This window comes from Aulonocara stuartgranti, assembly GCF_965226115.1.
Source record: "Aulonocara stuartgranti genome assembly, chromosome: 14".
In the NCBI taxonomy this organism is placed as follows: domain Eukaryota; kingdom Metazoa; phylum Chordata; class Actinopteri; order Cichliformes; family Cichlidae; genus Aulonocara; species Aulonocara stuartgranti.
In genome coordinates, this window is record NC_138950.1 from 11,588,493 (window position 1) to 11,603,809 (window position 15,317).

Below are 15,317 nucleotides of genomic sequence, written 5' to 3' on the forward strand. Positions count from 1 at the left end.
TGTTGAGTAGTTAAATGTATATTTCAGAATTTTTTATTGTTTTATAATTTATACTGGTTGAATTCTTTCCATCATAAACTGTTTTTTAAATGAAATATCCTATATATATTAATAATAAATACTGGAGCGCAATAAATGTCCCCTGAAAATCATTTTATTTCATACATTCAAACTTTTCAGTACAAATGTTTCAGCACCCTGATAAATGTAGTTAAGGCGTAAGATTATATGACAGAGCACATGATGCAACTTGTCAAAGAGACTGAAGAAACACACAGTGATAGTAACATCCTCAGAGGCCATTTTGAAAACAGGAAGGCCACAAAAATATTGCGGTTGCCGAGGGAACAACTTCAGTGACTTGTGCTACACAGCTTCAATGTGAATGTCTCCAATCTGAAAAAAAGTTAAATAATGCTTTATTATTATAAGTAAACTTGTGATAATAAGAATGTTGCAGAGCAAAATCCAATGAGTCAAAAAACAGTTGTAAAAGTGAAAATTACAAACCTGAACATGAGGAGGAGCACTGAGCACATATGCGATAGCACTGACGATATCTTTTGCTTCCAAAGACTGTCAAAGAAGTGAAAAAATGCTTAAATTATTTTTATCTGAGTAATCAAATCAAATACACAAAATGTAGGATTAATGGTTTTACCTTTTACGCAGCATATATCCCATCCTTTTTCTCGGGATTTTCACTGTGGAGCCGTGCTGCAAATTCTGTGTCCACTAAACCAGGAGAAATGCACTGAGAAAAAACAAAAATGGAAACTTCAGTAAACAATGTGTATGTGTCTCAAAGCAGCCGATCTTGGTATTAAAGACACATTTGGAGTCAATTGGTGTCTTTTAAATACTCACCGTGGCTCGGATATGGGTCTTATCTGCACGCAGCTCCTGTCTCAGGCCCTCAGTCAGAGCGGTCACAGCATACTTGGTGGCGGTGTAGAAATGCAGATCAGCAACAGGTAAGACGTGATGTCCACACACGCTGCAACAGAAGGTTTACAAGCTGTTACCAAATCAGCATTTACCAAGACTGATACAGTGATCTGATCTCAGATCTTCATATGAGAAAAATCCCCAATCATATTTAGGTTCTGAATTGCTGGTTGGTCAATTAATTAAAATGAAAATGACACTTTAGGTTTTAGGATATTGTGATAGACATTTTTCACTACTGTCTGGCACTTTTTTCAAATAAACAGTTAATTAAACTAATTATTATACTAGTGAACCCCTGACATGGGGTTTGACTCTTTTTGCTTCCTAAATGTTTTAATAACAGAGAGCTACAGACCTTTTTAACAGTATAACAAATAAAATAAATAGGTAAATACACAATGGTGGCTTTATTCTATTGTCTGATCCAGGATTTGGTGTTGTGCATGTTGGGTAAAAGAAGCTTATGCTGTAGGCAACATGTAATTTGGTGTAACTGGACTAAAAAGTCCATAAATTACCTTTCAGCATAATCCATTTTGTACAGTAAGACGTGGTACTAGAGCCCTTGTACTTTCACTGGGTGCTGCTTTAAGGTTTAAAAAAAATCTAGCCTATGTTAGGAAACTCTCACAAGTCTACATCAGGTCAGACCAGGGGATATGAATAAGATAAAAAAGAACAATAACAGTGGAAAATATGTGTAAAAGGCCTAACAGTGTCTTGCCTTGATAATAATCTCCATGTCAAAGAGCTAGCAGTATTGTTAATACCACCATCTGTGCTTTTCCTGTTAACCAAATATTTGATGTGAAAAGGGTTTAAAGAGTCCTGGACAATCATGATGGTAATGGTCAAGATATTTTTCTGATGATTAAGTCAACAGACTTCACAAATCCCATCATTATTCATCAACAAATAAAACTGCACCTGTTGAGATTTATGATGTGCCCATCGTCCACGTTTCTCTCTTTCATTGACTGATAAGCTTCCCGTGTGCAGATGCTCAGTGCAAGAACGTTCACCTGTAAGAAACCAAGCAGTGAAATAAACAACCAGGAAAATCAACACTTTCCAAATGACTCCTTTACTCTTTGTTTCTTGTGCATAAGAAGCATTAAGTAGTTTTTGGCCACTTGTGTACCTTTTTAACTCTGAGTTTTGTCAAATTGTGTAACAATTTTGTAATTCAGATGATTCATGAGTTCGGTTGAAGAATACTTCCTGTTTTTGGGATGGATTAAACTGAGCATAATGTACCCCACCTATTTACAGTGAACTTTTACACAAAATGTGATTTACAGTGTGATTAATGGATGACTTGTTGGAAAACTGGTCACACTGGTTTATTTACATTGAAATATTTTTTTTCTGTCTGTCATATATAAGTCTGCTGCAGCTGAAAATTTTCTCCATGACAGTGACATTAAACATCAAAATTTAAATATTCAAAATATAAAAAAGCAAAATTTTGAATAGTTTGTTTAGATTAAATAACTGCAACAACCGCAGAAAATAGTAACGACAATATTTTGAATCAACAAATTTCTTGTATTTTTTCAATATTTTTTTTTTACCCACTTTTGTGTATTTTTTGTTTAGTTATTTATTTATTTTTTTACCTTTCTCAGCTATTTAGTTTTGTGATATTATGAGCTGGGTTGCTTTCCGATTGTTTTCTGTTGTAGTGATTTACCTACTAAGGTGATAAAACTAAACGTTCTTTCTTAGCTTACGGATGAGTCAACGTTAGAGTGATCATTGAAGTTCACTTCAGTGTTCTGCTGGCGAAGCCATTACTCAACTTTCACACAGCTGCAGATTTTCTAAAACATTTCTGAGCTCTTACATTCATCATGTTCTTCCAGCTGTTGGTTTTGCCGTTTAGCAGCGGCTCTGGGTGAGCCAAGCCAGCGTTGTTGATGCAGACGTCCACGCCTTTGTGCTGTTCCTTGATCGCTGCAAACATGGCCAGAATCTCCTCCTCTTTGCTCAAGTCACACTTGAATGGGACCAAAACACCAGGGTGGCTGGCGCTCCGACACTCTGTTGCCAGTTTCTGAAACCAAAAAGGAAACGATGACAGAGGTTCAGCTTCAAAATAACATTAGTGTCGTATAACACTGCCCTTCAAATGTATATGTAAGGTTACTGTAAATATGTTTAAGATTTGCTTTAAGTTTTGAGCTTGTATTTCACAACTCATTTCAGTAATTTTTCCAAAAATGGAAATCCCATGTCTGAACACATCCTGCCCTCACTGGTTCACCAAGCCTGCTGTACAGTACCTTAAAAAACAAAAACTATTTTAACATGAAAACATTCTGACAGTATATTATAACCGAGACCCTCACAAGGAAGATCACACATTTCATATGTGGAAAACTGTAGACTGTAAACAGTTAAGCTGCTGGATGTGTACAAATAGTCCAGTCCTTCTTCTTGTAGTCTTTGTCATATTGTTTGTGCTTTCTATCATTCAACCTGGGCTGAGTCCTGCTTTTAAGTCCTTCACTTTACAATTCATTTCAAATTGTTATTTAAAAAAAAACCTGTAATTTTCCCCACAGTTTATTCTGCAGTTTAGTTGCCAATGTTTCTCACCTTGTTGATCCTCAAAGAAGGGTTTTGAAAAGTGCTATATCTATAAATACATGCATTATATTCATTATCATACAGATTCATTTTGTTTGGCTATATCGAGAGAACAAAGAAAGACAGTTGAAACCAGGACTTGCATAATATACAAATATTCTTCAAGCCGTTAAACTCTAAATCCTTCATGTGTCGTCAGTTAATTTTTGCCCAGATTTCTGTTTCTGTGCTGGACTTAACTGAAAATCTATTAGCAGTGAACTTTTACATTGAATCTGATTTACCAAACAGTCAGCATGCAATATTATAATACTGTATAACGGCGGTAAAAGAAAAAAAACTTTACAAAGACTTATAGTTCATTTCAGTCTTACAGTGGATTATGTGTTGCAAAGCTCGTTCTTTAAGATAACTCTTTATTGTCATTGCACAGTCATACATAGTACAGTAGTACAATGAAATTGGAAAAACTGTCCTACGTCGGCACTACATATAACACAACACGACACGATATGACACATCACAACGTAACAAACAACACAACACAGTATATTAACTTAGTATAAAAAAGAAGAATAAGTGTATGTGTATTGCACACTGTTATTATTGCACATTAATTATTATTGCACCTTGTTATAAATATAAATATTATTGTTATCGTTTTAAACATTGTTACCTCCCCCTAAAAAGTCCAGGGAGGTATCCAGTCAGGTCAGCTATTTACATTGATCAGGGCTATTGCCCTGTTGTAAAAGCTGTCCTTGAGTCTATTTGTTCGGGACCTCAGCAGCCTGAACCTTCTGCCAGACGGCAGCAGCTTAAACACCCGGTGTCCTGGGTGTGTGCAGTCCCGTAGGATGCTGCGTGCCCTCTTGAGACAGCGAGTGCTGTACAGGTCCTTCAGGGAGGGAAGAGGATGTCCAATGATTTTTTGGGCCATGTTGATGACCCTCTGGAGTGCCTTTCTGTGTGCTGTGGTGCAGCTGGAGAACCACACACCGATGCAATATGTCAGCACACTTTCAATGGAGCAGCGGTAGAAGACGGTCAGCAGCTCCTTCTTCAGGTCCATTTTTCTGAGGATTCTCAGAAAGTGGAGACGCTGTTGGGCCTTCTTTAAGACCGCAGAGGTGTTAGAGCTCCATTGGAGGTCTGTGTCTATGTGCACACCCAGAAACTTGAAACTGGAGACCCTTTCCACGCACTCCCCGTTGATGCTGACAGGCTGCAGCTCGGACTTCCTCCTTCTGAAGTCAACTACCAGTTCTTTTGTTTTGGTGGTATTGAGGTCCAGGTTGTTGTCTGCACACCAATCTGACAGCCTCTGAACTTCAGCTCTGTATGCAGTCTCATCTCCCCCTGAGATGAGCCCCACCACAGTGGTATCATCTGCAAACTTGATGACTGTGTTGTCTGGGTGGGAACTAACACAGTCATGTGTGTACAGAGTGTACAGTAGGGGACTCAGTACACAGCCTTGTGGAGAGCCGGTGTTGAGGCTGAGGGCTGAGGAAAGATGAGGCCCCACTCTGACTCTCTGTACACGGTCTGAGAGGAAGTCTCTGATCCAGCGGCAGGTGGTGGAAGGAAGTCCAATTTCCAGCAGTTTATCTATTAGTCTGTCCGGGAGTATCGTATTGAAAGCAGAGCTAAAGTCAACAAAGAGCAGCCTGGCGTAACGGCCCTGCACTTCCAGGTGAGAGATGGTGGTGTGGAGCGTTGTAGCAATGGCATCTTCAGTTGATCTGTTAGCTCTGTATGCAAACTGGAGCGGGTCGAGTGTGGGTGGCAGGCAGGACATGATGTGACGTCGGACCAGTTTCTCAAAGCACTTCATTATAACAGGTGTTAGAGCAACTGGTCGGTAGTCGTTGAGGCTGCTAATGTTAGTACACTTTGGCAGTGGGACAATTGTGGCTGACTTTAGGCACGGCGGGATGCAGGACTGGGACAGTGAAGTGTTGAAGATCTTAGTGAAGACCCCAGCCAGCTGGTCTGCACACTCTTTTAGGACCTTTGCGGTTACCCCATCTGGTCCGGTGGCCTTCCTGGGGTTCACTGCCCTCAGTGTGCGCCTCACCTCATATTCCTGCACTATGAGGCTTGGGCTGCTGCTGTCCGATGTTTTTGCTGCTGCTGCCTCTGGTCCCTTCACCTCAAAGCGTGCGAAGAAGTGGTTCAGCTCCTCTGCAAGCTCCGCGTTACCCTCAGTCAACGTGGTATTGCCAGGTTTGTAGTTGGTTAAGTGCTGAACTCCCTGCCATACCTGTCGTGAGTTGTTGGTGGTGAAGTGGTCTTCGATCCTTCTCTTGTACGCTGCCTTGGCCTCTCTGATGCCTCTTTTCAACTGAGATCTGGCTGCACTGTACTGCATACCATCACCGGATCTAAAAGCGGCGTCACGTTGCTTCAGCAGGACCTGGACCTCTTTAGTCATCCAGGGTTTCTGGTTGGAATACACCCGGAGACGTTTGTCCACAGTGACACTGTTGACACAGAAGTTAATATATGAGAGCACTGATGTTGTGTGCTCTTCAAGGTCCTGATGTTCGAACACGCTCCAGTCCGTGTTTTCAAAACAGTCCTGCAGCTGATGTGATGCACCTTCTGGCCAGGTTTTCACAGTTTTTGTGACTGGGGGGGCTCTTCTCCTAATGGGAGTGAGAGCAGTGAGCCGCTGCGTCTGTGCGCGCCGCCATCTTGGTCGTTCTGCAGGTTTATTTAACTGCCATAAAATCTGCTACTGTCCAGCCTCTCATCATTTTTGCTGTATCAACATAATCATGAGTATGCATATCCCCCAACAACAAACAAAACAAATAAAAAAACACACACAAAAAAAAACACTTTTAAAAAAATGCAGTTGTTGCTCTTTGCTGAAAAGGAGTTTTCACTTCAAAACAAACCTGGATTTTGCCGACGTCCCTGGCGCAGCCCACCACTTTCATACCAGCTCTACCGGTATTGCCGCCCCAATCCCGGACGATCTGATTTCCTCGTGTCAGCATTGTTCCCACATCATCATAATTAATGTTGTTCCAGGCCTAGACTTATGGTTGTGTGCTGAATCTATGAATCAAACTATCACCTGGAAACATAATTAACTGGTCCATAGCTGTGAAACTGGACATGAGTTCTTGATTCTATGGAGATTAACAGTAATCCAGAAATTTACAAATTTGTCCCAGGGACATCGCGTAGATGTTGTCCCTGGGACATCGCGTAAATGTTGTCCCTGAGACATCGCGTAAATGTTGTCCCTGAGACATCGCGTAAATGTTGTCCCTGGGACATCGCGTAAATGTTGTCCCTGGGACATCGCGTAAATGTTGTCCCTGGAACATCGCGTAAATGTTGTCCCTGGAACATCATGTAGAAGTTGCCCTGGGACATCGTGTAGATGTTGTCCCTGGGACATCATGTTAAAGTTGCCAGAGACATACCATATGAAAGTTTAGCTTCTTTTAGCCCCTGTTTGTTTTATATTATTTTATATATATATTTTTTTTAATATTATATTTAATATTTACATTGTATTGCAAAAAAACCCAAAACAAGTTAAAATGAATTAATGAATATTGACTAATTAAACCTTCGTTATTTTTCCACCAGAAATGGACGACATAATTAGAAGAAGTGTTCTGAATGACGAAAAAAAAAGAACTGGAAAAGACACACAACTTTGTGTGCATGTGTCACAATGCCAGGAGGACCCATTCAGTGTTGTGTTAGAAAAATTGAACTCATTAACCCTTCATGGACATTATAAATGTTTAAATGTTGCCTCAGGTAAAGACAGGAAAAGAGACTATTACAAATTCAACTGCATCAGAGCTGGGAAAAAAAGTCGAAACAGCTACAGAGCAGTGGGCTGTAAGGCCTATGTTTCATTTAAAGTACTCAAATGTTGGAAAGACCACACAGTCATCGTGCAGCGTACATATGATAAGCATGATGGGCATGATCCTTCGGACCCAAAAGACGCACATTTCAACAATATTTCCAGTGATTTGAGGAGGAAGATTGAGGAACTGCTTTCCCTTGGAACTAAGCCAGCCATCATACTAACCGAATGTCATAAATGGGCCAAAGAACATGGACACAGAGATCTTCACAACAGAGAGCATTTTGTCACACCACGTGACATTGACAGTGTTAGAACCTGCATGATGAGGAAGAAGCACTTTAACTGTGGAGACAGTCAAAGTGTACATACCTTACTTAATGGAAAACATCAAGAACATGTTCTCTTCTATCAACCATACACATCTGACCAAGAACTAATGATTGTTTTGCAGACACCTGTAATGAAATCAAACATGGAGAACTATGCAAAACAGTTAGTATTTGTTGACACCACGCACTGCGTTAACCAGTATTCATTTCCCTTATTCACACTTGTTGTAAGAGATGATCATGGGCATGGAGTCCCTGTGGCCTATGCTATTGTCAGCAACGAAAGTCAGAAAACCCTGGAAACTGTTCTTGGAATAGTTTGTGAGCATTTCCCAACTTCCCCGAGGTAAATAATACATTGACAGCTATTAATTTTGAAATAATTCCTTTTCAAAAAAGTTATAACATGCCAGAATCTAATGCTATAGCTGCAGCATGGGCTGCAAAAAACTTTCCTTTCCAGTTGTTAAAGTTATTCCTATAGGCTGTATGCAGTATTTTATATATCTACTTGTGAGTTGAAATGTTTAATTTGGCATTGAAGTGGTGCTTTGAGATAGCAAAAACATTTTCATACTGTTTAATCTCATTTAGTGTTTTCTTTTTTTCTGTAGAGCATTTATGGTTGACAAAGACTTTGCGGAAATAAATGCTTTGCAGAAGGTTTTTCCAGAGTCAGCTATCCTTCTATGCTGGTACCATGTCTTGCAGGTAAACCACATTGTTTTCTTTTCACGTTGTCTAAGATGCACCTGAAACACATTTTTACAACAGGGTCCTGTTGTTATGATTTGCCTCATTGTGATATTCACCTACTCAGGTTAATGAATATAAAGGGATAAAATGTTGAGTGACTATGTCCATCCATTTAAGACCACAGTGCACTCATCTTCTGGTGGCTGCTTCCCAAAGCTCTTTTTGACATTTAAAAATATGTTTGCCTGGTTGATTTCTGTAATGCACAGGTCCTCTTGTCCAGTGAGTGACAAAGTTATTTTTGGACGTCAGCTTTCTTTTATGCTTTTTGTACAGCTGCTCCTCTGTCTCTCTCTCCAGATTAACTTTTTTTCTCTTACATTCACAGGCTGTTAATCGATGGCTTTCAAAATCAGAGTCCGGGGTCCATGGGCTTTCTAACACCCAAAAGAGAAATGAAATCATTTCTTTCTTTTGTAAGCTGAAAGCTTGCACATCTGTAAGTGTAATTTGTCTATTTCACATTTTGATTTCTTGATTACACTAAGAGCATAATAACTTTCAGTTGCTAAAAAAAGTTACAGAGAGATACAAAATAGATTTTTGAAACAATTTCTAAAACTGGCTTCTTATCTTGCTTATCAAAACAAGTACTTAAGCTGTGCAGAACATCATTGTGTCACCCACTGTGCAGTAGAACTTGTGAGTGGGATTCTTTCACAGACAGATGCTGAAACCAAATATGCTTATAGGTTTAGTGTTCCTTCTTAGCCATTGTAAGGGAAGAAATAATTGCTTCTTAATACAAAAACACGACATATTATTAATAACTTAAAATTCTTAATGTTATTCAATAAAAGGAAAAGGGCTTCAATACATAATATTAAAGATTTCAATAGGTCTGTTAAATGGATTGAAATATATTCTGTTGCATCCAATTCTCTTAGGAGGACGACTTTAAAGCCACATCAGCAGAGTTCTGCCAGACATTTAAGCAATACCCTTTGGTGTGCCAGTATTTTCAGAAGCACTGGGAAGGCATTGGCCACATGTGGTGTGACTACGGCCGTCGCTTCAGTCACGCTCGTTCTGAAACAAACAATGTGATTGAAAGGTATGATTTATTATTTTGACCTCATTCAATTGTATTGCTGAAAAAAAGATATTATGCTTTAATCCAAGAGGCTAAACTGAGTAGGTTCGTCATGTCATTGCCAGAACAGGTTTTAGGCAAATCCTTTAAATTCTAGCAGCGTTTTTTATGTTATCACAACAAAAAACAGAGTAGGTGGATTTGCCTAAATCAGCTAAACCGGCACAGAGCATTCCTTTATAAAAGACGTGTGCAATAGGTATTCCAATTTTTAAAAAAATAATACAGTCTTGATTAAAACTTTAAATTCCTTCAATTACAGTTACTAATCATTTCAAATAACTGTTTTTCAGATTTTTCCACCGCCTGAAATACCAGTTTTTATCTGGCTACAAGAATAGGCGTCTGGATGATCTGATTGAAGTGCTCCTAGGGAAGGCCGACGACTACTTCTCAGTCATAAAAACCCTGCAAGATGTGGGCCGCATGAAAAACAGGTTTGCTGACACCTTGTCTCAAGTTTCAGACTCTGCTTCAAGACTGATGGAAAGTGGTTGGGCTCTTAAAATTACAGTCAAGAACAGCCATGGAGTTAATGCATATCAAGTCCCATCTGAGTCAAGAGAAGACATGGTGTATGATGTCTGCCCTGTTGAGTCCTACTGCAACTGTACATATGGCTTACGAGGACTTCTTTGCAAGCATCTAGTGTTACTTGCAAAATTAGCAGAGGCTGACAATGACATCTATCCAAACATGGAAACAGACCTTGGCAAGAATTGCAGTGAAAGAAAGGCATTACTTTGTACACTGTGAGGACTTGAAAGTGATAAAAATGCCAAGTTTGTTTGGAAATCTGTGTTTTTTTGCATCGGCTGAAACACTTCAGTGCACTTGTTGTACGTTCTCTCACTATAACACATGTGCTTGCCTGAAGGTGGCTTGTAGCCATTTTAAACAAATGAAAAACTCTCTGAAAAGTCCTCTATCAACTTTGAATGACACTCCTGTAGTTGAAAGCACAGACAAAAAATGCACAGAAGATGCAGTTGGAAAACTAAATGCTGTTTTAGACACAGTTAAACAGTGGGCATTCATTCCAGAGGGCATTACTGCAATGATAGATGAACTGCATACAAATGTCTTAAAAACAAAACAAGTAGGCAAAAGTATATGCCAGTACGAAATAAAGACGACAGATAATGCACGCAAAATTAGGCCATTGTATTCTAGCAAGAAACGTTCGGCCAGCATCGACATTCCAACAGTCTGAAAATGAATGTGAACAGTCGATAACCACTGAAAGAGAGACATCCTCTGGAGAAAATGAAAACCTTTTGGAATACAAAACAAAAAAGAGAAGAGTTAAAGCTAAGTATATGCACAAGCAGACTTTTGTGTGACATTTCAAAGGGACTGCATCCATTACTTCTGTTTATTGAAACCTAAAGCTGAATAGCTGTCTTAACTTTCTGCCAAGGAACAGATGAAAAGAAATTGTTTGGTCTCTCAAGCAGTTGTTATTTATGTGTGTTATTCATTACTTTGGCTTGGTTGCTGTTTTTGATACAAATTCATCTGTGCCCATTGTAATATTTTCATATGTTACTATTTTTATATTGCTATGCATTATAAATAAAGGATTACTTATTACTATTAAAGGTCTGCATTTGTAATTGTTGGTATTATTTATAAAATATGCGCTCTTAAGTTTTTTGCTCCATAAAACGATACCTGTCACTTTTTGGACATAGAGTATCAGCTGTTGAGAATCCTGGCTCATACAAAATAGAAGTAAAAGGTTTCAACATCCAGCCTTTTTATGATTAAATACAAAGTGTAATAACAGAGTTATTGGGGTGTGATTTTGTTAATAGTTAGTCTTAAGTATAAGTTTAATAGTAATGAGTAAGAAAATATAGCCAGAATAATGGAATGAGACTAACACCTGACCTCACACTGAGATTTGGTATGAAGTGGCATGTTTGTGCTAATGCTGACATTGGGGCTCAGAGTTCCTCTGTGTGTATATATTTGTGAACGTTAACTTGGCTAATGTCCAAGGGTTTGACTGCTTTCCTGTTGGATTGTATCACAAAGAACAGGGATAAGAGCACCAGTGGCCGTGCACACCCTCATCTCTCTCCTTCACCCGATCATTAGTGCTGGAAACCGGCATTAGTTAATCTAAAAGAATTAGATTAACAAAGAAATGTTTGTTTGTTTTTAACCCCCCCCCCGAGAAAAAAAACAAAACAGAGCAACCAAAGCAAAGCATTACTGCTGAAATGGTTCAATCTACAAAAAAAATTGGGATTTTACCATCCTGCCTCTAAGGCTTTAAAAACTGAATAGGCAAAAATGTAAACATTACTTATGTTCAGAAGGGTTAAAGAAATCTGAGCTGGCAGCAATCACTTCAGAGTGTCGGGTCAGGACACTTGCAAATGTTCAGATGTGAGAGGAACAAACAGGCAGAGTCCAGGAATAAAGTTGTCATTCTTTGTATTTTCAATTGAGAATGTGCCCGCAGCTGGGCGAAATAGAGTGTGTGTGTGTATGTGTGGTTTCTGCAGACAAAGCATAATAATACAATCAATTAGGAATCAGATTACATAATAAACATAAAGATACAACTGAGGTGTACTCAAGTACAGTATATAGCTAAATAAGCTGACATTATACTTCAGCCTGGTTACATAAACTTAAAGTCAGACATTATGCATTAACACACCGCATACAACTATGCACTGAAGGCAACTTTACATCGGTTTATCATCTGTTACACAGAGCACAGAATCAACAACACGATAACAACGAATCTCTCTGCTAGAAGCTAATTAGCAAACAAATCTGTTATGCTAGCGAACTGCCACTTGTACATAACGTCACTTAAACAGAAGCAGAAACTGCTGGTAAGTCATCAAATACACTCATGGCTGAACACCAACATAACTGAGTGAAGTAAAACATTAACTTACGGTCTTATGAACGCACACACTGTCCGTTGTTTGGCTGCCGTTTGTCTCTGAACTAAAGTTGCGGACATGCACCCCGATGGTGCATTCAGGGGGCATAGGAAATCCCATACACAACCCTAACCCTTTTGTACAACTTATATAGGTTAAAGCTATAGTTTTCAGTACCATTATGACATGCACTCCACATGAGTTCCCATCCTGTTGATGTGGGTGGCTCACATGTGACAAGGTCCACTCTCCAGCGCAGCCTCTTGCTGAAGCAAATGAGCTGAGAGATCGCAGTTATTACAAATAAAAAGCATATAGAGAAATCAATAACCACGTTCGGTAATGATTTCAATTAAATTAAATATGTTATGTTAAATATGTTAATTAATTACCTCCAGTTTTTCAACACCGCATTTTTTCTGACCTCCGACTCGCCAAATGAATTCATATAGACTATGGTCCTCTTGGGTATGTCACAAAACTGTTTTGTAAAAAGATGGATATGGTAGGCTTGGGCCTTGAGCTTTCCTAATGAGGGACACTGAAAAGTATCATGCACTAGAGAGAGTGCAAAATCTGTGCAACTTACAAACAAGGTCCAGTGGCTGCCGTTTTCCAGACAGGCTCCAATCAATTTCTCATACATCTGAAAGATGTTTTTCTGGAAATAAAAATAATGTGACAAGTATGTTTTTCTGTCAAGAATGACACTGCAAAACTGCAAAAGCTTGTCAGGTGAGACTTGTAATTAATTCTGCAGATACACAAACATATAGAAAGTGTCATTTTTGGTTTCCATTAATTAATTTCTATAGTGTGTACAAAACAAATCAAGACCACAGACTCAACACGCACCACTAAATTTTTGGTGTTCTTTATCAGTTGGCCAAGACAGAAATGTTTTAATCTGTGTGCATTGCTTTTGAACAAGTCTTTACACAGAAAAGGTTTCAGAAAGGTATTTTTCAGGTTCTTCTGACAAGGCTTCAATTTTGGAAAATGCTGTTTGTTTATAGTGGCAACTTATAAACCCTTTGTGATAAGAACATAGTTACCACAGTCCAAGTCATACCTTCAAAAAGTATGCACTTTGTGCTCTTGTGGACCCATCCAAAATTTTTCCAGTGATTTGGCTTGGTATTGGATAAATGTGAGGGAAATTCTATAAAAATAACATAAATACACCTATGTTTTCAAATACATTACAAAAAACGTAAACATGCTATGTCATTATGATCAAACAAGCTTTTCAGCATACCTCACACTGCAAATAGATTAGGCCATCTATTACCTTATAAAACAAATAAATAAATACATATAAATAAAAACAGAACTAAGGAATACGATTCATTAAGTAAATTGTACAATAAAGTGTATTTAAAGCAGAATTTAACATTAGTTTTATGACAACATAAAAGGATTTTTATGTCAAGAGGTACCTCATCTGAAATGTTAGTCTGGTCAAACAGGGATTTCAAACTTGAAATACCAATAGAGTTTGGTCCAGCTACTCCCACAAGGTAATCTGTGAGAAAGCATATGCTGTAGTCAACAGATATCATTTTCTTTTTGCATGCTGCAACCATCATCCATTTCAGTCTTCTAGGAGCTTTGTCTGGTTGTAGTTCTTTTTTCTCCTCCTCTCCCCTCATCTATTAATTAAATTGTTTTCTGACCTTCCTAACTGTTTCCGACCTGTCTTCCCAATGTGATGTTTAAGCAATATATGTATGGTCAGAAGGGGGTGAAATTTTCATTGCAGTTGTACGTGTAACATTGCATGTGATAATAAAAGGCTTGATTGGTTGATTATTCAACATGAGTTGACATTTACCTGACATTGTGAAGGAGTCACAGTTTCTGTAAGGGTGTAAGAACATAACATGTGGATTTGTTACACTTCTTTTTCACAAGTTAATAACAATCAATAATTTTCATTCCATTATTTACAAGCTATCACACGATGTCCCAGGGACAACATCTACACGATGTCCCAGGGACAACATTTACACGATGTCCCAGGGACAACAATTACACGCTATCACACGATGTCCCAGGGACAACATCTACACGATGTGCCAGGGACAACATCTACACGATGTCCCAGGGCAACATTTACACAATGTCCCAGGGACAACATTTACACAATGTCCCAGGGACAACATTTACGCGATGTCCCTGGGACAACATTTACGCGATGTACCAGGACAAATTTGTAAATTTCTGGATTACTGTTAATCTCCATAGAATCAAGAACTCATGTCCAGTTTCACAGCTATGGACCAGTTAATTATGTTTCCAGGTGATAGTTTGATTCATAGGTTCAGCACACAACCATAAGTCTAGGCCTTTTAGTCCAGATTCTCTTCACTTATGTTTGTAAAATGATCAGGGAAGCTACTGCAATTTTGCCTGACCCAACCCCCGGGCCACGAAACACCCAAAAAGTTGGGGAACGCTGGTCTAGAGAACACTGGTTAGCTAATGCTGTCGTCAAGTAGCCTATCGCTAGCAAACAAACAGCAAGCCAAGTGAGGAACATATGTATAATGCTTACCGTTTACTTGGTAGAACCTCAAAATCCCATCCTTTCGTGAACCTCGGGACCAAAAATGGTCCCGCCCCAAAAGTGCTCTAAAAATGTTATATATCAATATTTTTTTCTACTTTAAATTAGTCAATCTTTTAAAACTACTTCTGCTTAAAATATCCATGTCAAGTTTTAATTATATTTTCATTGTTTTAACCCTTTAAATCCCAGTTTTATTACATGAGCGCCCTGTTTTTTTAGCCCCAAAAAACAAAAAAACTAAATATTTTCCAAAAAAAACATTTGAAGT

The 15,317-nt window shown here is 38.7% G+C and overlaps 2 protein-coding genes across 2 annotated transcripts; one reads left to right on the forward strand and one right to left on the reverse strand.

The window, feature by feature from the left end:
• Positions 1-134: 134 nt before the first annotated feature.
• Positions 135-14,480, reverse strand: LOC309688108 (uncharacterized protein). The gene is made up of 11 exons (XM_082503565.1): positions 13,917-14,480; positions 13,736-13,768; positions 13,550-13,639; positions 12,870-13,138; positions 12,490-12,757; positions 2,798-3,007; positions 1,879-1,973; positions 868-997; positions 662-754; positions 511-576; positions 135-396 (listed from the first exon to the last, which is right to left on the reverse strand). Exons 1-9 carry the CDS (start codon positions 14,127-14,129, stop codon positions 665-667), a joined length of 1,398 nt encoding a protein of 465 aa, XP_082359691.1. The 5' UTR covers positions 14,130-14,480; the 3' UTR covers positions 135-396; positions 511-576; positions 662-664.
• Positions 7,143-11,169, forward strand: LOC309688107 (uncharacterized protein). Its single transcript, XM_082503564.1, has 5 exons — positions 7,143-8,065; positions 8,334-8,430; positions 8,804-8,914; positions 9,363-9,529; positions 9,862-11,169. Exons 1-5 carry the CDS (start codon positions 7,158-7,160, stop codon positions 10,322-10,324), a joined length of 1,746 nt encoding a protein of 581 aa, XP_082359690.1. The 5' UTR covers positions 7,143-7,157; the 3' UTR covers positions 10,325-11,169.
• Positions 14,481-15,317: the final 837 nt, after the last annotated feature.